At 35.8% G+C, this 26,899-nt stretch overlaps 1 protein-coding gene across 1 annotated transcript in view; it reads left to right on the top strand.

The window, feature by feature from the left end:
- CDH7 (cadherin 7) overlaps positions 1-26,899 on the top strand; it is an 84,959-nt gene that overhangs the window by 55,019 nt on the left and 3,041 nt on the right. The window contains exons 7-11 of the mRNA XM_008630083.2: positions 9,521-9,774; positions 13,566-13,702; positions 16,040-16,161; positions 17,572-17,689; positions 19,834-20,085. Of these exons, the coding sequence (XP_008628305.1) occupies positions 9,521-9,774; positions 13,566-13,702; positions 16,040-16,161; positions 17,572-17,689; positions 19,834-20,085 (883 nt within the window). The remainder of the gene's footprint in view (positions 1-9,520; positions 9,775-13,565; positions 13,703-16,039; positions 16,162-17,571; positions 17,690-19,833; positions 20,086-26,899) is intronic.

The following is a 26,899-nucleotide window of genomic DNA, read 5'->3' on the forward strand; positions in this document are numbered from 1 at the left end:
AGATAAGAGCAGTTTACAAAAGCAAAACTGAAGGTCACATGCACACCAAGCAAAGTGAAAAAACAGAAGATTTTATTCCTTATGGAGGTGTCTGGCCACTTCCTGGGAAGCAGGGCTTCAGTTCAAGTAGCAGTTGCTTCAGAAGGCAATGGTTGTAAATAATGAATGTCCACCCCCTCACTTCATCCCTCTGCCTTTGTCTTAGCTTTTATATCTGAGCAGACACCCTATGGCATGGAGTATCTCTTTGGTGAGTTTGGATCAGCTGTTATGCCTATGTCTCCTCCCAAGATCTTGCCCACCAGCCTACTGGTGAGTGTGGGGAATGTTGGAGTGACAGTGCTGATGCTGTGCCAGCACTGCTTGGCAGTAGCCATAAAACTGGTGTGTTGCCAACACCTTTCCAGCTACCAATGCAAAGCACAGCAGTGCTCTGCTGTGGAGAAAACTGACTGCCCATCACCCAAACCTGACATACTCTGACATACCCAAAGGCGATTCCCCATTCTGAGGGGCACCTCCCAAACCTCCAGATGTCCTTAGCTTTTCATTTTGATTCCAGGGAACCATGTGCTTTGCTCAGTGCTGAAAGACCCTCCCTGCCAACCCTGCAGAGAACATTGTCTAGAAGTGAAGAGCTGAACCACAGTGGCTATCAGGCAAATGCACCTTCTTCTGGATAATAAATTGAATAGAAGTTCATTCATAACTGTGTATGCAGATTAAGTGGCTTCAATCATGAGCCTTACCTGCTGGATCAGTCAGGTTATCCCCGCATGTTAATGTGTGCTTGTTAGTTAGAAATCAGGGAAGAAAATAAGTATGTAGCCTGGAATCTGCCTAAACATTTTACTGTTGGGCACATGACGTTCTGTACTCCTCTGAATGCAATTACCTTGCTCCTTTTCATGCCCTAAAATCAGCTGAGGTATTGAGAAACAGCTCAGCCTCAAAATGGATGCCTATCCTTTTCAACTTGTGAGTATTGATATGCTCAGATGACATGTCTGTGTACACAGTCTTTGCCTTGGCAGTAAAATGCCAAGGCAAAGACTTATGAAAAGGCACACTTTGGTTCTAAATGCAAATGGGTGCTTTAGTTTTGCATACTTCTGCTGCAATCGTACATAAAGCTCAGCAGGCTGGGCATGAAAATCACCGGCAGTAACTCTGAGCAGCTGAAGGCACTTCTCCATTCATTTTTGTGCTGGGTGTTGTGGAGAAAGTTTGGCACCTGGTTATCCGAGTTCCACACACAAGCTGAGGATTTTGCATTCTGTTTTTAGAAGGATAAGATACTTTAAGACAATTTTGAAAGTTGACTTCTTCACTCAAAACTAACACTTCTTTTAACACATGAGAAGCATTAAATTAAAAAAGAAAGAGTTTTTGTAAGAAAGAAAAGAAAACTGTGGGAAGTGAGATTTAAGAATTCACTGAGCAAAGCAAGATTTTTATGTTCTTTTTTACTTTTATTCCACAATATTCATTTTATGGAGTATTAAAGAAATTGCCCAAGGATGAGCAAAACATGCAGGAAAATGATCCGGTTTGAAACAGAGACATAGCAAATACCACGATATTAGAAAGAGAAAAGTGTTACATGGTTAGGTGTATCTCAAGATTACACCTAATATTTGTAATAAGATACAAATAAGATTTATGTGTGTTTAATTTTTGGTTTTTTTGGATTGTTTTCCATGCATGTTTGAACATATTTCTTCTCTGCACCCTGTAACACAGAGACTTCAAAACATCCAAAGTCAGTGGAAAAAAAAAATTATGGTTTTACTCTTAACAGTGATATTCATTGAAATATATGGAGTGTATTCTTCCTTTCTTTATAGCTCTTCTGCATTGCTATAAACCCAGATATCTCTTTGGCTTGCACAGTTTATTCAGGATGTATTTTTCTCTAAACATTTAGAGAACAGTGCTGTTTTCTGAATAGTAGTGGTATTTCTGCTCATAGTTCTTATAGCCACGGAAAGACAAGGGATTACAAGTTCCTGAACATGCTAGTACTGTTGCTACCTAGTGCCTAATGTCCGTGTAGATCAGCTACCAGACTAAACCTCAGCTCAAAATAACATTTTGACAATAGTCTGGGACTCTTGCAATAACTTCCTTGACCAAATGGAATCAGACAAGAGAAGAAAGCTTTCTCTGTGTTTCTATCCACTTGGTCTTTATCTTTTGAAAGAGTAAAGAGTAGGATTGTACTACCTTATGCAGCACAACTAGGAAGCATGTGTATCACTGTACAGTTTTTGCAGCCATATGGATTTTCACATACTCATCACACCTTATTTTATTTTGTCCCAGTTAGGATATTTGAATCAGGATTAAATGAATGAGATGTGAAGTTCACGTATTACAGGAAGTTGCTTAATTTCATTCTAAACAAAAACCCGCCAGCCCCCACCAAAAAAACCCAAACCAAAACAAACCAATCAAACAAAAACAAATAAATGAAAAACCCCCCACACAACGTTTTTTAAATATTTAGGACAAGGACTAATTTTGTTCATGGAGTTATGGCTCACATAATAACAGCCTGTTATGTCTGGGTAGTATTGGGTTTTGTAAGATTAGAGAAGCTAAAAGTTCATCTAATGACAGAAGCTAGTAAAACAGTGCTGCACCATTTACTTGGTTATTGGCACTAATAAACAAAATCGCTCTCTTCTGCAATACGTTAACTGAATTCATATGCAAAAAATGTATCCCGCATTCATCTACAATGGTATATAAAACTGTGTAAGTAATTTTTAGGCTATTTTCAGCTATGTCATAATGTGAAATAGGATACGAAAAATTCTTGAAGACAAACTTTGATTCTTTTTCTTCGTTTTTCCTCTTTCTTCAGAATTTGTTATAAAAAACGTGAATGAGACCCATAAGTAATATTCTCAGCTTAAAGGGAGGGTGGGAAACTGGTAGGAAAGCTAATAAGGGTCTTTTCCTGTAACCTACTATATTCATACAATTTGTTGCCTAGTAGCTACAAGTCCCTGTGGAAATATTCCCACTCCTTTATTTACTTACTTTCTCTTTTGTTAAATAACACTAACAAATAAATGAAAAGTTCTCACTTGTCAAATGAAGCAGAAGAGATCTTTTTTATCCTGTTCAGAGCAGTTCATGCTACAATTCTGATGTTGCAAATAATGTGAGTTTGGCTAATCTCTACACCATAGCACAGTCTCTGTAGTAAATCATAGAACAGAACAGAACAGAATAGAATAGATAGTATTTTAAATACTATCTATATACTAAAATAGATAGGATAGTATCATTAAGGTTGGACGAGACCTTCAAGTTCATCAAGTCCAATCTTTGACTGAACACCACCATGTCAATTAGACTGTAGTGCCTCATCCAGTCATTTCTTGAACACTTCCAGGGATGATGATCCCCTGTGCTGCCTGTTTCAATGCTTAAGTACCCTTTCACTGGAAAAAGTCATCATGATGTCCAGCCTGAACATTTTCCTGGCACAACTTGTGGTAGTGTTGCCTTGTCCTATCCCTAGTTACCTGGGAGAAGAGGCTGACCCCCACCTCACTACAATCTCCATTTAGATAGTTCTAGAGAATAGTTCCCTCTGAGCCTCCTTTTCTCCAGGCTAAACAACCGCGGTTCCTTCAGCCACTCCTTATATGACTTTAGTCTCTAGACCCTTCATGAGCTCCATTGCCCTTCTCTCTACACTCCAACACCTCCTGAGTGGGGAGCCCAAAACTGGACATAGGACTCAAGGTGTGGTCTCAGCTGTGCCAAGTACAAGGAGGGCAGTCACTGCCCTGGTCCTTACAGACACACTGCTTTTGCTACAAGCCAGGATGCCATGGGCCTTCTGAGGCACCTGGGCACACGCTGGCTCATGATCAGCACCCCCAGGTTCTTTTTCTGATAGGCAGCTTTCCAGCCACTCTGCCCCCAGCCTGAAGCACTGCAGGGGTTGTTGTCATCCAGGTGCAGAACCCTGCACTTTTCTTGTTGAACCTCACACAATTGGCCTCAGCCTGTTGATCCAGCCTCTCCAGATGCTACTGCAGAGCCTTCCTGCCCTCCAACAGATCAACACTCCCACCCAACTTACTGTTGTCTGCAAAGTTACTGAGGTGCACTCAATCCCCTTACCCAAATTTCTGATAGATATTAAACAGGATTGGACTGAACACTGAGCCCTGGGAAACACCACTGGTGACTGGCTGGCAACTGGGTGTAACTCCATTCACTACCGACTCTCTGAGCCTGGCCGGCCAGCCAGCCAGCCAGTTTTTAACCCAGTGACGAGTGCACCTGTTGAAGTCATGGGCTGCCAATTCCAAAGTAAAACTAAACTAGATGTGTAACTTACGTTTAAGCTGGATTTAGGAAAACATCCATCTTGTGTGATCTTTTCAGAAAAAAAAAGAAGTGTTGTAGAGTTTATGAAAAGGAATTGGGCATTTATATTTCTTAGACGTATTTCAAAATTTTTTCTTCGTTCACACCGTGACTCAGTTCTCCATCTGTAGAGTAGGATCAATTCCTTCCTGTGGTTTCATTTGTAATTTACATACTGCTATCAGTGCTCCGTTCGTAAGGACTGAGATCATTTGCATAGCTCAATTTCACAGTGGTGAGGGTGTTTGGAGAAAAAGTGTAATTTTTTTTGCATATATTGGAGTTTTAAAAAATGTGTCAGATTTTTCTCTGCAGTAGAAATCCTAGAATTGAAGAAACAATTATGGAAGTGCATGATGATCCAGTCATTTAATACAACAGATTCTGAAGTGTCCATGCAAACCTATGTACAATTTTGAAGTGAATTCATGTTGATTTTTCACATCTTGATTCAGAATCCTGATTGTAATACATATTAATGGAGTCTTGGCTTCACTTGGCTTCACTTTCTAAGCAAAATACATACACAAACCCTTATTTTTTGTGGTTTCCAAAGCACTATTCATAGAAATAGTGTACTAAAAAAGGCATCATATAAGTACAGATTTCACTTTATTCACGAAGTTGCAGGCTAAAGTTAGACTTCAGTAATGTTAATATCTTAGTAGTAAAACATCTAAAGATTAAAACAGGTGCTCTGTATCCACCTACACTTTATCAAATATTTGTTACTTGAAGTAGTTATGGTAATTTAATAATAAAAAAAGGCTGCAAGGTATATTTTTATTTTTGCGACTTTTTGAAATGTTATGAGATGTGATTCAAGCCATTCAGAAGTCTATGGAGAGATTTTAGTTGACTTAAGGGGGGAAAAAAAGACCAAAAAACCCCTAAACACTCTGTAGAGTTAGGGTTTCAATGTCTTACTGCAGAAAGTGACAAGCATTAAGATTTCCCATGGTAGAGTTCTTGCTCACTTTGCCTTCATTTCTACCCTCAATACACAGCCCTACCACAAATATCACCAACCAGTTTGAATGTCAAAGGAAAAATAATGTTGCAAAGCACTTTCACATAGAAATTGACTGCTAAGAGATTATTTTAAAACCTGAGTTCATTCTAAAAGCAATACTGGCAATTATAAAATGGGGGTGGGGGGAGGAGAGGGTTTATGCATGAGCTTTTGAGTGAAGAGCTATCTTTCCATTACTGTTAACATTTCTTAATTTTTTTTTTTTTTGCTAGAAATTTTTCTTTCAATTCTGTATCAGAGTTTACAATGTAAGAACTTGAGGCTTCCATGGTTCCTTTGAGAGATTGTGTGCATTTGTTTGATGTACTGCAGTTTTCAATATAAAACCTCAACTGGGCTTAAAAATGGGATTTTCACCTCTGAAAAGTGCATTATTACAAAGTTACCATACAGTAAAAATGAACATTATAAAAATGGGCTTTCCTTGAGTTATAACTTCATATCCAGCCTCTCTAAAATAGAAGACTTGTTTTGTAATTTCCTTCAGAGAGGATAAAATTCTTAATCCTTAAAAGTAAAAGAAGAAAAAAAAAAAGACAGACCTCAAAAAAAGGAAAGATTAATGGATCCTGCACAAGATCTAATCAGATAATACTAATGCAGAGATATTAATGAAGCTGTCAAGCGCTATTCACTGTACTGAAGGACTGAAGTATACATTGTCCGTTTAACCTTCACCACTGATGTAGTGATTTGCAGTCTGTTAACTTGGTGTTCCATCACTGGAATCTTGTGCTTTTGTTATAGCAGGAAATAACGAAGGCACAATCCGAAGGCCATTTAAATAATGCTCTCTGTATAACAGACACCAGTGATAATTAGATAAGAAGAAATAAAAAAAGGAAAATATTTTCATTTCACTTTCTGTCTTTCATTAGTGTGTGTAGCATCTAATTTCTTCATTATATTAGCTAAGAAATGTTGAAATACTTACGCCAGGTCAAGAGTCCTTGCTTATTAATCATACCTTAGATATCCCGTTCATTTTGCCTAGATTATATTCTGCGTCAAACCCTGATTGATACCTCTGTATTCCTCACAGGAGCTAAGGTTGTGTATCGTAGAGCAACAGATTGAGGACAATGACTGTAGCTTTTGTAGGCATTGCTGCACCCCACAGGAGCCAGGTTCTACTAGAAAGAGCTTAAATAAAACATTACTTCCACTGCATAACACAGTAATACTTGATATTGTAAAGTCCCTTTGCCAATCCATACTTACCCTCTTCTAAACATCAACTTTTCTCCAGTGTATCTGTACATAGATTAGATTTTTAAAATTTATTTATTTATTTTTTGTTAACAAGGATCCTTATATATTTTGGATACTGTCAGCAGCATTGGGTACCCAAAGATATCTGAGGGAATCCTAGGGAAGGATTCATGTTGCTGAGAGCAGATGTTTACTTCTTTCAGTTATTGAGACTCCCTTACTAGTGACTGGTGAAAAACAGGCATTCACAACTAGACCAGCTGATTTCTTTCCTGGAAGAATTTTGCTACAATCACTCTAAACACCATATGGTGATTTTCTTAGATGTACATGGCTACATTAAAGAAGGTTGAACATGCTCTTAGTAAGTAAGGCTGTTTAGAATATGCATCTACACCACTGTTATTTTTTCATCCTTTTCTATGAGGAAATACTTTTCTAATGAAAGTGTATTTTTGGTGAACTCCCTACTAGTCTAACACTCCCTCATGATAAACATTCACATGAAAAACCACATTTTTATGATTTCAGTTAATAAAGTTCTAACTTAGTCTTCTTTAATCAATACAGAAACTTGGGGGTGTCTTAAAATTAATTTAAATAGTATTTCTTTTTTGTTGTGCTAGTCTATTAAAATTAAAATGTATCTAATTTGTTCAATTACATATATTGTGCTGTATGTATTGTGTCTATTAAATCAGAGATTTCATAATCTTTTCTACTTAGAAGGACTGTGCTGTTGACATTAATATAGCAGAAGAAGCAATCTTGTCTGCAGTTTCATGATATATTTCCATGTGTTTGATATCTCTGTAATCTAAGTCACCCTACAACAGATATCATTAATGGGGACAAATTAGCTTTCCTTTCTCCACTAAATACTTTTGTACATTTTGACTGAAAATATACTGTTTGCTAAAGGGTCAGTGTTTTTGTTTATTGAGGGGGAGTTTTGGTTTGGGTTTGTTTTTTTTTTGAAGTTCAACAAATATTAGCCTTTTGTCTTTGACATTTTTCAGGTTATCATTTCTTTATTTAGTATGCTGATTTTTCAGGTTATAATTTTTTTAATTAATAGTTTGCTTTTATTAGATAATGTGATGCTTTAAGATATTTGTGTGCTTGTTTGTCTTCTCTTTAACCTTGCTGCTCATGGTCATATCACTTGCCTAATTGTTATCACCACAGAATGAAGTTTCTGGGGCATTTTTCATCTTTCCAGTATCACACTGCATTTGCATTATGGCTGTGAGGTTGTTTCATAACACATGTATTGTACTTAAATATAAAACCAAAGTGAAAATAAAAAATAATAAACATGCTTTACTAATGAATACTGACCAGTTGTATCCAGTAGAGTGGCAAGTATCCAGATAACCTTTCTATTTCAGCATATCTGTTTTCCTAGAGCTATGGATACTGCAACTCTGATTCAATGCAAGAAGTAAGTGCTTGCATAATGTGAGGATCACACGTAATCCCAGTCGGAGAAGCCTTTTGCTGCCACACAGAGTTTGTAAAAGTTCAGTGCCTTTCTGAGTGTGCTGTGCTGCAGTTCATTTTTCATATTTAAATCTAGACTGTTTGCAGCTGTATTATAGCATCAGCATAATCGCTGACTTTAAGATGCTCATTTGGGATTTATCCCACTGTAACTAGATGGAGAACTTAGGCCCTTGCAGGTCAACAGATGTGTGTTTCACCTCTGCTGCTCCTCTGAGTGAATACTGGAATGTTTCGCAGATGCTGGAGGATTAATTTGCAAGCACTTCTCAGATCCCTATGATGTATTCAGTAGCAGAACTACAGTAAAACATTTTTAATCTATTTTATACACTTGGAATTAGAGTTTGAAGATATTGAGTAACCAGACTGCAGCTTTAGAAGTGCTTGGGTATTTTGCTGCTGTTTTTGATGATTAAACTTGGAATTACAGAGGAATAGTTAGCTGGATGTTTGGTGCAAGCTGACAAAGTAAGACTATAGATACAGGGTAAATGGTTCTAATATTAACTTGATGCTTTCTTTCAGTAATGGTCTGTGAGCTAAAATGATTTTTTTTCCCTCAAAAATAATTTTCTTCTTTTTGGACTGTCCTCCAGATCACAGATATCTCATTTATTGTGGCGGGTAATTTTTGATTCTAATGCAGTATTTATTTGAAAAGAAACTGTACTTCCATCAAAGAAAATTAAAGCAGAAGGAAAGTATAAAAAAAAATGTGCATTTTGCTTAATAAGCAAAACAATACAAAACAATCTCCAGGCTTCATTGCAGTACAAAATATTGCCATATAAGCAGTGTCATTTAAGCAATTGCCACATTTTCTACGCTATTTTATAAAAGCTTGAAGAAAGAATTGTTTAGTCAATCCAAATACTATGAAAAACCAATAAATTCCAAGGAAATTTAAAATAAAAAAATCCCACCTACAATTTTCTGAATGAGGTGTTTTCACCTATAAGTAACCTGAAAAGATCGAGTTCTTATGTCTGTGTAGTATGTCCCATTGTATTTGCCATTAGCTTAGATAAAATATTAATGACAAAAATAAGTATTAATTCACAGTAGTGAAATAATACGTGAGAATTTGGTCCTCACAGAAGTTACAGAAAGTTTTGCCATTATCTCATAAATTTGTTTCACTCACGAAGTAGAACTATCTTTATTTTTACAGTCATTGCAGAATATTCACCTAGTGAGACACTGCAAATAGTGTTTTGAGAAAGCTAAAAAACATCAAATATGGTCTCTCAGTCAAAGGTGCTGGTTGTATACAAATGGCAAAGGTAATTTTGTGTTTACTGAAAGTTTTAAGCGAAACAGTTTTGCGTCAATGTTGCTGAATAATAAAATTTCCTAATAACCTTGCCCATATAGGAGCTGGATTTTGAAGCTAAGACAAGCTATACTTTGAGGATAGAAGCAGCCAATATGCATGTTGACCCTCGTTTCCTGAGTCTGGGACCCTTCAGTGATATGACAACAGTGAAGATAATTGTAGAAGATGTTGATGAGCCACCTGTATTTACTTCACGTTTGTACTCCATGGTGGTGTCTGAAGCAGCAAAGGTTGGCACTATCATTGGAACCGTAGCCGCCCATGATCCAGATGCCTCAAATAGTCCTGTCAGGTAATTCTAAGAGGTCTTAATTATTTTTTCAGCCTTTGCATTGAAGTTGTTCATCTTGTGGTGGGAGGGGTTTTGGTTACACTGAAAGTAATGAATAAGCTTTATTCCCTTACAGAGGGGAGATTCAGATGTTGTATGAGTTTGCATGGTTTGACTTTTATAACCTGAACTCTGAAAAAACCTCTGAAAAAACCTGTTATAACCTGAACCTCTGAAAAAAAAATATATATTGAAATCTTTGTGCAACAAAGAAGAGAAGATATAGTTTCAGAACCCCAAAAGAAAATATCACCTAAAAATATCACTCATGTTTATTACTTTCTAAGCTTAGGAAGAGCCTATTATTATCTATAGCAAGTTATGTTCTCTTAAATCAACCAGGATCAAAAATTATATTTATAATATATGTGTATGATTGAATAATGTTTTACAGTCTGTGTGCACTAGGAATCAGAATAGAACAGGACATAAATCCCCACATGGTAAACCAGAGCTGAGGTCCCACAGCAGGAAACATTAGTAAAACTCTTTACATGAGAGAAGCGGACAGGCTGAGATGTATCCTGTTCTAGTCGGGATGGTTAAAGGCTTTTGGTTTTGTAAATTTTTCTGCAGCCAAATATCTTCCATTTGAATGGGAAGAGATATGATCACTGGAGATTCATAAGCTGTCAATCCCCTCTTCCTTTGTCTTCAGTGTCTGAAAAACCTGCAAGTCTTCCACAATATAATGTCCAAGATCTTTAAGAAACCATAAGAGAACACAAATTCTCAATCACGTTTGCCTGTATCTAAGGTTAGATCTGAATGGCAAAGACTCACCACCTTAGCTAAACCAGTAATGAACTACTTGTTATTTTTCTTATGCAGAATATTAATTCTCAAATGAACATGCAAAGGATTTAACAAGTAATGGTTATGACTTAGGAACTCTGTGAATTTAAACACCTGCAGGAGGAGGAACACATACACAAAACATAGTGCTTAGTTTCATTTGTTTTTATTGCTCACTTAGGGCATAAATAGGAAAGACCATTGCAGGTACTTGTTCGGATGTCATTTGTTTTGGTGATGTTAAGTCTTTCCTTTCATGCATTGAAAATGAGCTTGGGAACATAGTGTGTTTCTAAAGCAGTGATCTTATATTGCAAAAGTAAAGCATATGTTTCACTCCTAGAGGTGATGCAAGTGTTCTATCTCTTTCGTTATATATTTGCAACATATTCAAAATAGCTGATTCCTATCATGTATAAACAAGTCCTGGATGAATGTTTGGCATGGATTTACTTGTGAAATTTATCTTTGCTGAGCTCTTTCTTTGCTGTGGCAGTATTTTCTGGCACTGATGCTAGCATCTGGTGTATAATATCTGGTTTAGCAGAATCATTTAGGCTTAAACACAGTTCCATTAATACAGGCCATGGTCATAGTACTTTTGAGTCCTGTGTAAACATAGAGGTGAGTTTATTTGCCTTGATCTTGTTAATTTTTACAATTCCAGCATAAAAATTAGTTATATCACCAACTAACATCTTGAAGATTCCTTCTGCTTCAAAGTTGTTTGGAATTTGAGGGAGAGCAAAAAGGAAAAGTAGTGAGGATTTATCTATATCCTTGTGAACCTGCTATGTATATTGTCGAAGGTACTGAAAGATCACATAATTTAAAGCTGTTCTGCATATGCTTTGATACATCAGAGACAGATTCACCTAAAATTGGAATGTGAGGAGGATTAATGCATAAAACTTTTCATGATCTGTTTAAGAAGTTTAAATTATTAATCTATAATAAGTATTCCAACTTCCAAACATTGGATTATATTGATACTGATTAAAAACTGATTTGTTACAATTCAGAAAATGTTGAAATTACAAGATCAGACACAAAACCTTGACTAGGGAAAATAGAAATGTTTTGAAAATAAAAGGTTATCTCATAAGGTCCAGAGAACTATTGGTGTTTGAACTAGCTTAAATAAAGGATTTAAACTCCTGCAGCTCAAAGATTTTCAAGTATTAATGGCTGTGAGGAATTAAAGGATTAAAAGTATTTAAAATATTTTCTTTTAGAATTTGAGTATGGATACAATGCTCGTAAATAAGGGAAACTGCTTGTTTCCTATGCATAAAATTATTTTTCTCCTTGTTTCATAAGAATCTGTCATTCAATTTATGTAACTTGTTTTCTTTTCCTCCCTCCCTCCCTGTCTCCCTCCTTGTCTCCCTCCTTTGCTGCTTTCTTCCTTTTCATCTTTCTCACCTCTCCATCTCCATCTCCTCCTTCTCCTTTTCCTTTCTCCTTCTCCTTATCTTTCTCCTCCTTCTCCTTTGACTCTTCAAGTTGCATAGTGATAGTCTTAATAATTTAGAAATCTAAGGATTTCTAAGGGAAATCTGGCAGGAGATTGAATCTTAGCTATGAGGCCTGCCAAGACTGACTACACAGCAGAGGTGACAGGTATCGTCTCATGGGGAAACTTGCCAGCCACAAAGCAGCTGTAGAGCACTGACCAAATAAACATCAGTGCTGGCAAGAAATAAAGTGAAAAATGGCCTACAGTTAACACAAAATGAAAGAAGAAAAGAAAAAGTGAAGGAGGGAAAGCAGTAATCCATGAAAACTGCTGTTACTGTTGTTGTTGCAACTCGTTAGTCTCTCTCTCGCTGTGACATAATGCAGCAAAACAATTCTATCTATGTAACAAGTCTCTGCACTTAGATTATAGAGCTAAGAGGGATAGTTCAAAAAACAGTAATACAGTAAAGAAGAAGATGGTGTATTGCAACACAGAACAAACAAATTGTTTGGTAAGATTGTGTCTAGGAAGTCCCATTTTTTAATTGTCTTCCATAATTCTCTCTTTTTATGTTGTTCAAGAAATTTGGTTTGTGTTATATCAATAATTTAACATATTATCAGTGTGACAGTAATTGCAATGATCACACTTGATCTAATTCAGACATTTTAATTCATCCTGAGTACGGGGAAGTGCTCTGGAGTACATACTTGACCTGAATGAGAGTGCAAGAATCTGACCCAATAATAAATCAAATGTTGAGAATATTCCAGTTGTAAATCTAAATTTGCCTAATCAACTGTCCCTTTCTCTCAAAAGGGATATAAGCAAATCACCCACAGGCATTTTGACCTTTTCTCTTATGCTATTTGCAGTTTGCTAAGAAGCTCATTTCCCCTTCCTAAAACAAACTGGGAGGTAAAGATATGTTAAGCCAAAGAGTTAAGGGCATGAGCCTGTGTTTGTCTAATGACAGTAAAGCATCGGGAGCTGACAGTGATGACATGCAATCCCTTGACCCTAGTCTGCATCATCTTCCTTTGTTCTCCCTTCCCCTTCAGCTCTGGGTGACTCAGGGGCTCTTCTGCTGGTAATAGAAAGCTTTGTGCTCAGGCTGCCAGCCCCCATGGGATCACTGCCTGGCTTGTAGCAAATTCCAACTCACCTTCTCCTTAGTTGGCTCTCAGGAGGATGCTATTTGATTAATTCCTGAGTTTGACTTACAGCAGAGAGGAAGAAAGAAAAGACAGCGGAATACCTATAACCTCACTTAAGAGGACACTGTGGAAGTGGAGCCCACCACTGTCAGCACAAGTCACTGTGTAATTCTCTCACCTTTGCATGTGGCTTTGCGTCTCTTAATGCCCCAGGGAAACTGGACTGAACAATGCTCAAACTAAGGAAACAGTGGAAACACTTTCCCTCTAATAAGAAATCAATGAAATATTTTTACAAGCTGTAATAAATGAGAAGTTTTCTTTCATCCTTTACCTAGGTATTCGATAGATCGAAACACAGACCTGGAGAGGTATTTCAATATTGATGCCAACAGTGGAGTCATTACAACTGCCAAGTCTTTGGACAGGGAAACGAATGCTGTTCATAATATCACAGTTTTGGCCATGGAAAGTCGTAAGTATCCATAGCAAGATTTTTATCAACAGTTTGTGCGTAAAGCTTTAGGCTTGGTTGTGATCAGCTTCATTCAGAGAAATTGTGGCAGTTGCAAACCGTGGCAGACAAAAATAACTTATTACTTAATGCAAAAAAAATCTATATAATAAAAATTTAAAAATACAACAGTTTAGGTGTTTGCTCTTTCATTTGCTTCATACCTTGCATATTCTTTTGTCTTCTGAAAGACAAGTACAAAGGGAGTTGAAATATGTTAAGTCAGCAGTCTCCTACCAAGTGTCAATAGAGGAAAAGTGATGTGGAAGATATGGGGAGACTGGTTACCCCATCCAAGTGAGGGCACTCAGAGTTGATTGCTGTTGGTCAACCACAGCATTCTTAGAAGGTATGAAGAAAAGAGGATGTGAATGCTAATGTGGTTTCATTTTCCTGACTTTAAGGTACCACTGGAGAAGTTATTTTGTATTTGGTATCTTATTCCAATGTAAAATGAAGTGTTTAAAAATGTAATGCTTCAAGAGGGTACAAGAATTCTTCTAATGCCATTTCAAACCTAAACTTGTTCAGCTTTGTATGCGTTCTGTGAAGAACAATATATTTTTGCTTTTATATTTGAAGAATTTATTTCTTCAAATTTCATCCTTAATACTTCTCTTTTGGGCTGTGAGAGTAAAAGAGTTATCAGTTCTCTGGCTTGCTGTTTTAAAAATCAACACTTCTTGATTTCTGTGAGCTTAATATAACATTTAACCTGAATGTTAACATTTATCATTTAGTGTCTCTATGAATTTATCTTGTGTTATCACAAGTCATTGGTCTAAAAACCCAAAATGGAAACCAAAAATGTTCCTGGGTAGTAACAAAACTGATGAGGTAGACAAAGGGCATACCTGACACAAATGAGAGTCTAGGAGCATAAGCAAAACCTTATACTGCTTTAATTTATGTTCATACCTGCTTGGTTTTCAATAGGCTTAGTGCGGTAAAAGAAAAATTTGGTGTCAAAATTGCTTACTTCTCTGGTATTTCACATGTGGAATGAAAAAAGAAACCAAAAATTGGTGATTTACATTTGGGTGCTTAAAATATTTATTAAAACTTGGTTGCAATACACTGTAAAAAGACAGACACGTATTTGCAGTTTTGTAGTTTTTCATTTTGTCCTGCTATAACACTAACATCACTGTTTGGGGTAAAAAAGGATTATAACATCTCTTTTCCCTGCTCCAAAAGAGAAACAAAGTAAGTATTGCACTCACTGATAGTACTATGCTTAGTCCAAAATATAGTTACTGTTTAAGGTTAAATTATGCCCTTGGACCCTGAACATACTCATATTTTAGCTAGAGATAAGTATCAGTTTAAGGATGTGATTCATACTTAAAGTGTTCAGCATGTTAATGACTAATACTGTCCTGCCCAGCTCAGGTCCCGTGTGCACCCACAGAAGCACGGGTGGGTTCAGTATTACAGTCGGTAGCAGAGAACTGAGGAGGGCATTTGCGTGCGTTCTGGCAGGAGCATTTATTGCTGCTACACTGTTAAAGCGTGCAGAGACAAATACCAATATGGTCCTGAAGCTCATAGTTTTATCTGGGGGTGGGGAAAAGGCAGGACTAGGGAACAGGGACCAGTGGGGAAGCTCTGGGAGAGTGGCAAGGGGTAGAGGCCAACAGCCAACCGGGGAATCCAAACTGGGATAGATTACCATAACAGAACAATGCATCCTGAGAGAAGCCTTTCTGGTCACCCTAATTTCAGGAGGTTCTTGTAGTACTAGGGACTTGTCTTACTGAAAACTCTCTGTCTCTTGTAATGTATGTTCACTGGCCACCACAAATGACAGTATTGAAATAGTTGCATGTGCACTTCAAATACTTTGGGATTTGCTTCAGAGTGCAGTCTTCTTTTCGCTTATATACAGCTGATAAAATTCCTGGTTTCGACTTTTTAACAGACAGACCCATCTGAATTTCAGAAAGAAACCCCAAACATTGTTGCTCCCATAATAACCATGCTATTCACAGTATGAACAGTGATGTTCTGGATAGCTTGGTGATGATTTTACATCATCTTGCTCTTCCATGTGATGTGATTCAATGCTGTGATTAGTGAGTTAGATTTCCAGTTTATCCTGAGAGTAAAATCTTAGTTTAATTGAAGCAGCTGGAGGTCCAGAAGATCAAGACAAGAGCTTCCTATGTATTTGAGGGAGGGATTATAATTGATATGACATGCATATCCAAAAGAAGAATGCAAATGAAAAAGATAATGACCTTTAGAATAACTTTCAGGGATCTTCTCTTAATTGTTTTGTTGGACTTTTTCCTGTAGAGAATCCAGCACAGATTGGGAGAGGCTATGTAGCCATCACTATCCTTGACATCAATGACAATGCCCCTGAGTTTGCCATGGAGTATGAGACAACTGTCTGTGAAAATGCTCAGCCTGGTCAGGTATGTCTTGATAGGTTTTATGTTTATTTTTACCAGATAGGCAATCATTCCTTATGAAAGCCTTCCAGATTTAAGATAAAGAAAAAACATAAGAGTAAAAATGAAGCTTTGGTGAACAGTACAAGCAAACAGTAAGAAAGATGCAGGTATAAAAATTACTAGTTGAAAGTAGCGTTAAAGTCTCTGTCTTTCTTACTGGTATAACTGATACATTTTGCTTAACTCATCTAATTTTGGATAATACTAAAAATACATACTTCCTCCTAATTGTGGTGGGAAGTGGGAAGGAGTAACACAAAGGTTATTCTGAGACTAAAGGCCTAGCGCTGCAGAACATGCAGTGTTCCCCCTAGGAAGCATGGACCTTAAGGACACAGTTTCACAAGGGGATTATATCCCTATTTTTTATTCCTGTATTTTCAACTACCCAAATATCTTCCAAGTAGTCCTAGACTCAACTAAATCCATCTCCTGTTGTTTGTCCTTGGTGTCCATCATATTTGGCCTTTTACTCTCTGTGGAAGACCTCACAAAATACATGTACTTTGTATCAGTCTCTCCTCCCACTTCCAGAAAACTAGTAGATGTTGCACCTGCATAGATCCCACACAGTCCCTGGAACACTTTGCACTTTTGTGACTTCTCCCAGTGTACTGTGATTCCTGTGGTAGATCTTGTTTACTGCACATTTCAAAATCACCTCATAATTTAAATTCTGAACAAAACCACTATGATTATCAGCTTGTGTTCATGAGAAACACAGACTAGGCATACGCTTATTATTGCACCTGTCTGTTTTCCCTGTGCTCTGGTCAGAAGAGGACCAGAGAATTGCAGTTTCCAATTTTTGTGGATATTAAGCAGTGGTGACACTTTCTTTAGAGGTAGGTTTTGATAGAATTTTAGCAAATGAAACTTAAAAAAAATAGTAATGAAATTCCAGAAAATATTAATATGCTTATGCTGTGCCTTTCTGGTTTTCATTATATTAAAAAAAAAAACAAAAAACCAAACCAAACCAAACATGAATTCCAATGCTCAAAAGCATCACAGTTTCCTTGTGAAGGTTTAAAACATTGCTTGTAACCACTGATAACTACACTAAGAGCCATCCAGAAGATACACTTCTTTCACTGCAATGTACTTTATTACTCCAAGCTCTTGTGAATGACAGGACCTAACTTTCTCCCAGGCACTGAAGAGCATTGCTTTAGCCAATAAATTTGGTACAGGTAAAGTAAAGAATTGAGTCACACTTTAACAGTGTCTCTACATGCTTAGGAGATTAGAAAATCAAAATGCAAGATGATTAGAACTCAAGGGAGGGTTGATATTTTGATGGGTAACAGGGAGGTTATGTAATGTACATGCACATATGCTTCAATTAAACCCTGATGTATCTCAAAACAGGTGATCCAAAAAATTAGTGCAATTGATAAGGATGATCCACCAAACGGCCATCAGTTCTATTTCAGTTTAACAGCAGAGGCAGCAAATAACCACAATTTTACATTGCAGGACAACAAAGGTAAGAAAACTTTGATTTGGTAAATATTCACCACTAGAAGCTTTCATTTTCAATGCAGCATGCTTATTATGACCTACATAAACTTCTGTTCTGGTGAGAACATAAACTACAATCAGCCTGCAAAATATTTTTATCTGTAGACTATTTGTCAAAGGAATTAAGCTATTGTTTGAGTCATTTAAAGCCTTGAGCCAAACAGAGCAGCATCAAATCTTTAAATCCTTTTTTTTTTTTTCCCATCAGTCACTCTTCACGTTTTTTCCCTGTATTTATAGGTTTTTATCTAAATTAGATTTTACCTTGAGGCAGTGTCTGAATAATGTCCAGGAATTCATGTCTTATTAGTATAAACTCAGGGCATTTAAAATGAGTGCACGGTTAACAGAGATGTTTTGTGATTTGTGAGGAATTTGGTTTTTTTTCTTTTAGAAAGACATATCTTTTCAGTAACTAAGTATATCCCCTTTTGAAGAATGCTTTTGATAATGAAAGCTGCCTATAATATTTGTACCGACTTCTTATGACTTTTTCCTCAAAGACTCCCATTGACATCACATTTCTCTTAGTTAAAGTATCTGAGAACACACTCTAATTACTGCCCTCATTAGTTGCACTGCACAGTATAGCAGCTGGGCACGAGTCAGGCAGTTTATTTATTAGTTGAAACAAACAGAACTAAATAGACACTGTATTGCTCTGTGTTGCTCTTTTATGGATCTGTACTAAGCCAAAGCTACAAAGTCATCTTATTAGAAAAGCAAAAAACCAGACATATGGACACTGAAGGCCACTGTTTGTACAGGCAGACTTTGAATAATATTCAGTAAGTGTAATGTGTGACCTAATAAAAGTCTTTCACACAGGTCTTCATTGCCTTACTTTACATGTAATTAATGAAAAGCTTAATTTTCTTCATATGAACAGCTTGCAATTTGAAACTAATAGAATATAGAAGACTCTAATAGCAGCAATGATCAAAATAATAAAAGTGCATTAGAATATGACTGTTCAGAAATCTGACATCATGAGTACTATAAAGTACATAATGAAAACAGAGGCCCTCTTCCAAAGAACTTTCAATGTGATAAAAATAATAACAGACTTTTGTAATGCCTGTAAAATCAGTGGAGTTACAAGACGAAGCAGCAGTTGCCTCATTCAAGATTATTAGTTAATTTTATGCATATTTAATGTGAGGTTATATCAAGGTGTTTGCTTGATATAACCTCATAGGTCTATTATGACCTAGATATATCATAATATGATCTAATCTATTGATCTAATCTATTATTATCTAGAGGTTAATCTATCCTAAGATAGGTCATAATAGATGACACGATAACTTTACTGACTACCTGTCTATAAATAGATAGGTAAGTACATATAAATAGATAGACAGACCAACTGAATGAACATTTCTATCTATACATCCTGGGGGACATAGCTCCCTGCCTCTCAGAAGCTCTCAATCTGTATTGAACACAGTGAGTTTTGCCCATATCTTCTTGAACACATGGGCTTTTTAGTCACACAGCTCAGAGCACTGTCAAACTATACATCTTAGACTGATTATAATAGCCATCTTGAATCTCAGAAGAATCTGAAAACAACTGCATGTCTCTGTAGCATGCACAATTACCTGCATTTGTGCACTGACTGGATTATTTTTGCATTCAAAAAATATTTCATTGATCTTCAGAACCTATTATCCTATTAATATGGTCATTGCTTCCATTAATAGGATACCTGTATCTGTAAATAATTGAAATAGATGCTTGCAAATTAACTGGAAATATAGATACTTAATCTGATCACTGACGGGTAATTTTTTTTCTTTTTTATAATGATCTCATCTTCAACTGTCTATCAAGAGTGTGAAACTGTGAGTTTAGCTAAAATGAAATGGACCTCTGCAATTTTGAAATAATCTTTTGTTAAAAATAGAAATCTTCTTGTTTAGTTGGGTGTGATTTCTCAGTTGATCTTACCTCTGCAACTTCAAAAATATATGACTGGGAAAGTTAAATTTGTTGAAGTAATATGAATGTTTTTATGAAGTCATTAAGTAGAAGGCTATAGTATTTATAGACTTGTGTTTTAGAAAAGTCACGTTTTATAATTTGTCTTTTTATTCCTTTATCTAGATAATACTGCGACAGTATTAACCAAAAGAAATGGGTTTCGGAGACAGGAACAGTCTGTTTTCTACTTGCCAATATTCATAGTGGACAGTGGATCACCTTCACTTAGTAGCACTAATACTCTCACCATCAGGGTCTGTGATTGTGATGCAGATGGTGTTGCTCAGACGTGCAATGCAGAAGCATATATCTTGCCTGCAGGACTTAGCACTGGAGCCCTGATAGCAATATTGGCTTGTGTCTTGACACTGCTAGGTATGTCTTTTTTCTGTTACCCTTATTTTCCATTCAACACATAGTAGCAGAAGATATATGCATATAAGCTTCAACATTCCCCTTCACCCTAATTTCTGTAAACACGCACAGATAGTATTCAAGGAAGAGCAGCATTTTGTATCATGAACACAAGAAAACCTTTAGATTGGGATTATCAATTTGCATACTTTGTTTCTATATTAAACTGCCTCCAGACAGATATAAGAAATAACAGTAAAAGAAAAAAATATTACTTGCCTCAAATTCAATATTTAAAAGACAGACAATTCAGTTTATGGAAGCATTTGGTTTAGTTTAGCATACTCACCATATAACCAGTATCAGTGTGTTCCTTTTCTACAGGAATAAGTGTTTTTAAACTTCTATTGATTTGCATAGAACAAAAGATATTCAGAAAATGCAACAGATATAATTTACTGATGAGAATCATAATTGATTGACATAATCTACAGAGTGATCTTTTGTTACTTTGATAACACAGTTGGATTTTATGTTGAGCAGTGAAACTGCAACTAGATAAAAGGCAGTGGAAAAGAGTGGAATAGTGTCAACATCCTAGTTTGCCTAGCATTTCTCATGTAATACCTAGTCATTAAACAGTAAAGGGTCAAATCAAGAAATAAAGATAAAGGATCAGGTGAGCAAAAGTGAGGTTTTGCCTATTGTCTGAAAATTCATATGGTAACAAGGGTACCCGGGGTTCAGCACACAAGAACTTTCATCAGTGTTGTTATCAATTAAGAGATTTTTCTATTCCCTGTCTGTACATACCAGTCTAAGGAAAGGTAGAAGGCCACAGTCTTCTTATGTTGGTATAATCTCAGTGATGTTTTATCTGTCACTGTTGCCAAAGTAATTTAGATAGGTCAAATCAAGAGACTTGTGTCCAAACTTCTGTTCATGACAATATTTCCACCATGTATAGATACATCTTCATTAGCACTCTTGATTCGTGTCACTGGAAACCATTAGAAGGAAATGTTCCTTCTGCTAAAATATTTCTAAAGGACTCCAAAATGAAAAACCTGTTGCATACTTTTTTTACAGAGTAATAAAAATCATTACCTCTGCAATGAACTGAACCAACTTACTCAGTAGCTATATATATATATAGGAGGTGGCATTTCTAAAGTTTTCCATCTCCGTGACATAAAAAAAATCTAACACCATAAGCCTTTATTCTCACTCAACACATGGTAGGCCTAGGTTTATGAAATGAAAGGGAATTATTGCCAAAAGTTTTAATGAACATTTTTAAATACCATTTTTCTAGTAGCATTTGTAGCCAATTAATGTACACAAGTGAACTTTATCTGGACAAGAAGCTAAATGTTAGAGTTCAAAAAGATATAAAAATATTCTCTTATATCAACTGGCATTAGTATCAGTGAAAAAACACCTGTTTTAAACTTTAGTCCAATATACTTAGGAACAAAATTTCTGTAACCATAGCAATTAATTTGATCCCAAAATGAAATGTCACCATTTCTGTTGTACGTGAGAAAGGAGCCTCTGAAGATTACATAGGAAACTGCTGTTGGTACCATACAGCCTGGTCTTGCCGTAAACTTTTCTTAAATAGAAGCTGTATGATTTCAAGTCGACCATTGAGTGGAGACACAGCATGTTGGCACCAAATAACTTGATTATTCTACTCAGTACACCAGGGTTCAAATGCAACCAGTAGATCAAGAAACTTGAGCTTTTATTCCAGTCATTTTTAAAGTGTTCTGAACAAGGGTTTGGTAAAAAAATCTTGCATATTACCACATTACCATTGATTTTATTTGACAAAGACTTTGGGTTTCCGAAGTCATCTGTTTGAAGGCATCAACATTGTTTATCCAAAAAGACATTTGTATTGGCCATCATCACTTCCAGTCTAAACTGTTCCTTTTGAGTGCATTTCAGAGCTGCAGGAACAGGTTAGACTGCATTTATATGATAGCCCTGGCTTTAAGTGCTGCATTTTAGTACTGTATTCTGTTTTATTGTCAGCCACATGCCAGTGTCCACAAGGAAGAAGTACCTAAGCATCACTGATGCCCAGTGAACCCCAACCAACTGTTACAGCTTGTCTGGTCCCAGAGCCTTTCTTCTCTCATTTTTTCTTAGAACATATTTTCTGGGCCCAACTGCATGGTGGTATTGCTAGGAATTTACTTTTTCCCTTTTGCTCTTTGCATTAATTCCTGAGAAAAATGCTGAAGATCCACTAGTACTGCATAAAAAAAGGCTTCAGCTGTTGGCAAGTGAACTGGGACAAGGGATGCACATTTTTGTGTAAGACTTTTATCAGTGAAAAGAGGTGGATCAATATCTTTTTCTGACCCAAGATTACCACCCAGTGTAAATGCGGTCACATTGATCAGTGTCATTTTAATATGGGTGCCAGTTGTAAAGCAGAAAAGGCATGAAATTTGCATAAATTGAATGAATACATGTGTTCTGGCACCAGTGTCTTGAATTCTCAACTAGCTCTCCTTTTCTTAAAGTTAGTATGATATGCTTTATGTTCTTTCCCCATACCTCCCTTTGTCTTATATATAACAATTTGTCTCTACCAAGGCCCAGATTGTCTCAGTGGGATTTCTTATTACTTTTACTTAAGCAACCAATCAATTTTAGATAAGCACAATATTTTCACAGACCCTACAAAGGAAGAACATTACTAAGTCATATTATTTCGTGATAATTGCATATAACATGGTATACACTTCTTTTTCAAACTAAAATAATTTTAGAAGTTAAAAACATTTAAAAACAAAATCTCTTTCTATCTTCATACTGACTGATGGAGATTAAATGGTAAATTTTATTTCAAAAGAAAGTTCCAGTACTTTGTTAATTACTCAATACGGCTTTCCAATTATGCAGTAAGGCTAAGTTTTACAGAAAGAAAAAAAATCTAAAAAAATCATAAAAAGCATATAAAAGTAGTAGTAATTGGATTAATTTGGGATTGCACATAATTTTGAGGAAAGTAAGCAGGAATTTTTTAACTGTTCTGAAAATTATATGGTAATTTAATTCAAGGTAATTTGTTTTTCAGTTAGCATCTTCCGGACACAGTAATTGCTTTTGTAACAACCGTTTAGCATAAAATGTTTACATAAAATCACACACACAGAATATTCACCTGTAGATAACCTAATTGCATTTGAGAGCTTAAGTATTTTCTTTGTATTGATTCAATGGAAAGTTAGATTGGAACAATACTTTCTCATGATTTTTTTCTTTCATGCTTCTGAATGTAATCTATTAGTGTCACCTATTTTCTTAGAAAGACTGAAGAAAGCTTCCTATTGGTGTGGCACTAGAGTTTACAAATTAGTAATACATTGATAAAACTTCAAAATACAGCTTTAAATAATTATTTTTTCAGTTGAAAGACAGCAAATTTGTTATCATTATCACAATACCTGCAAAACCCAAATTAAATCAGAACACATAACTGTGATTCGTAAACAAGAAGAAACAGTTCAAGTTATAAGAATCTAATTCTCTAAATAGGTATAACGTGTACAGAATGTGACTATGTAATATGTGTGGAGTTTGGCCTTGCAGTTTTAAAAGTGATAAATGTGTAACTGGGGGAAAACATTTAACTGGGATTAACAACACTTCCAGAAAGTAGTTGAATAAGAAATGCAGCAGCTGTTTTCTGAAAGTTAGGGACCTGATTAGGGTCACTCAGTGTGGACATTTAAAGGTCACCATCACTTTGCAAATATCAGTCCAAACTGATTAAACAACAGGTTTAAGTGAAGGTATAAGTGGGAATTAAATTCGAGTTTCTTGAGTCTTGGCCTCTATAATCCCCAAAACTTATCTGCCTGTACTGGCAACTGCAAGGTATAACTAAATAGGCTATTAGCGTGCTGTTTAGATGGCTGAGGATCTCCCATCATCAGCTTTATGAATCATGACACACCTAAGGCATAAACCAGTCTGCTGATCTGCTTGCAGCTGATGTGGCTTATTGCTATAGTAAATTCCTGGCTTAGGGGTGTAGTGTATACAAAGCATGGTAATGCTTGTGATTTAGCTCTGTGACCTACTGTATAGCTCTGCATGTTGTCTTCTCTCTCAGGGTGTCTCATAACTTTTATGACTTCCTTACAATTATGTTGCAATCGCCTTGAGTACAAAAGGAAAAATTAGTACTAAACCAGGGAAATATGTTCAGGTGACCTAAACCTGACTTATTACCAGATCATACCAAAATGGAAATTTCCTGGTAATTCTAGAAAGAGCACTGCAAAATGGCAAAGCAAAAATCCGCTCTTGCATTCAAAGGTGTTTGTTTAAAGACTGATTTGGGTATACCGAAACTATGAACATTAGTGTTAAATCTATACTGACACAAGGATTAAACTGTGTATTACCTCAGCTAATATAAAGACAAACAAAATTTTTTTCTCGGCTATTGTACCTATTAAAGGAAATCAATGTTTCCAACAATGCAGGTGAATCAGAAGAATTAAAAGGTTAGTTTAAATCTGTCTTTGTTAATTCTGGTTGTTAAAGTCTTTATAATTAGTTGCTTAAAATACCGATTGATTTCTTTATTTGTTACATCACATATGAAATCTGCATTGTCACTTCATCTCTTTAGTATGAGTTGGGTGTATCAGCATGGAGCCAATCTAGTGCCCTCAATGTGCAATACATATGTGCCTAAAGGTTTTCCACCGTATTATTTCTTTTCTAAGAATCATGAAATTAGGTTTTTAGAAGTTTGGCCAGTCCCTAATTACTAACTTAATCTCTGCCTTTGTCATAAATGTAGGAAATAAAAGCCCGCCATGACTTAATGAGAAATGAAAAAACTTTGAAATAATTTGCATTTGATTTAGATATCAGTGAAAGTTGTTTAGGGCTTGTATTCATCTCTGCAGCTGCAATGTAGCTAAAGCTTTGTTCATTTAGAGGTTAAACTTTATTGTTCATGGCTGTTGGAAAGGCTAGAAATTAATAATCTTATAAAGTCATCTAAATGCTAAAATATTTAACCTTTAGAAAGGCTCCATATTTTTCTTGGCTTCAAGCAAGTGTGAGGTAGAAAGAACACTATATAAAACATTCATTGTATCTTGATTTTTATTGTACCTTTAGGCAGACCTTCCTACTAAGCTTCGTATTTTACACTTATTAGCAGGTCTTTAACTTTCAACATGAAGTATGTTAAAAAGGACAGTACAGTGAAAATGCATTTACACTTGAGTAAAGTAAATGATTATCTGCTTACTTATATGGCAATAAAAAAATGTGGCAGCAAATGTTAAAAATAATAGTTAAAAAAATTATGTCAATAGAAATCTTGGTTTAAATATATATTCGTATTGTCAGCAAGCTAATTTGCCTTTCACTTTAAAATATCTTTTACAATGAGGAAAAACATTAAGAACGGAGTGCAGTTGTCTCTGATGACAATTTTATGTTCTCTGCCGTATAATTTACAGCTTAATTTGTATTATACAAATATCAGAATGTTTTGGAATTCCACAAATGTCACTTTAAAGGTCAATATTTCATATTATTAAACTGCTTATGTAAATATTGTTCGAAGCAAAATGCCCCAAACTAATGGCTTCTGAATTCAATACATAAAAGCATGAATCAGGTAGATGCCAGGGGCAAAAAACATGAAAGGGTGATGCTGATTACGAAGTAATATAGTCATGAGACATCTATTAGTAGATGGATTATTGGATGTGTGCTTGGTAGCTACTGAGAAAAGAGGAACGAATTGTTCCCTAATATATTTGTCAAAAAGTTTAGGGGAAAAAAAACCTAGTTGCAGTTTTATTTTTAGGCATGTGCGACTCCAAAGGGAAATAACAATTGTGCAGAAATGCATGTCCTGCTTTATTTGGTTCCAAATAGTGCCGTAATATCTGTAGACACATACAGCTTTGTTGCATGTACAAATTAATGGTTTATTCTAGCCAAGAAATCCTAATATTAAACCATTCCTCACAATGGCTAGATTGATACTGATTGTAAGATTCCTCCATGAAAAGAAAGGCTTTCAAGAAAAGTAGTCCTACATCATGCAATTTTTGGAGGCCACTTTTGAGAATACCTAGCGAACCTCAAGCTTAATATTATCTATATCACCTTTTAGCTTTTGCTTTTCCATATGTTTCTACAACATTTAATTGGCATTGTAATTAAAGATTGAAAACCTTATGAATGCATATATTCACATATTCTTAACATTAAAAATAATCATAAAATCAGAAGAGATTAATTAAATGTGGAATGTCACTTTTCAAAGTACTGTTATTTTTACAGTCATATTGAATGTCTGTTATTTCCTAAGAGTATCATTAACTCAGCAAATGTTATCCAGATGCTACAATATAGTATTAAACATTTTCTAGGAGGATGATTCACACTCCATCATGTCCCACAGATGGATGCAATATCCATAGCATTGGTTCCATATTTTTTCTGTCAGCAATGATGTTTCTCTACCAAATTGTATTAGAGCAAGAGGACCCTTGAGCTACTTTCTTGCAGTACTTTTGACTGTCACTGCAGTTTAGTATTAGCTTTCAAGTGGAAAGAAACTTTAAGGACTAAAATTAAATAACCAGTTACATTTCTAGTACTGGTTCATCCAGTAAACTCCAGCCCTAGCAGTTCTCATTAGATGTAAGTCATAAATCTGTAGTACTTTGCACTTTTCAGGAAAGAGAGATCTTATATAAGGATGGTTTTATTCCATGAACTAACAGTCTGATTTTACACATTGCTTAACAATTTGTTGTCTCCAATCTATAAT

This window comes from Corvus brachyrhynchos, unplaced genomic scaffold (assembly GCF_000691975.1).
Source record: "Corvus brachyrhynchos isolate BGI_N302 unplaced genomic scaffold, ASM69197v1 scaffold331, whole genome shotgun sequence".
Classification (NCBI taxonomy): domain Eukaryota; kingdom Metazoa; phylum Chordata; class Aves; order Passeriformes; family Corvidae; genus Corvus; species Corvus brachyrhynchos.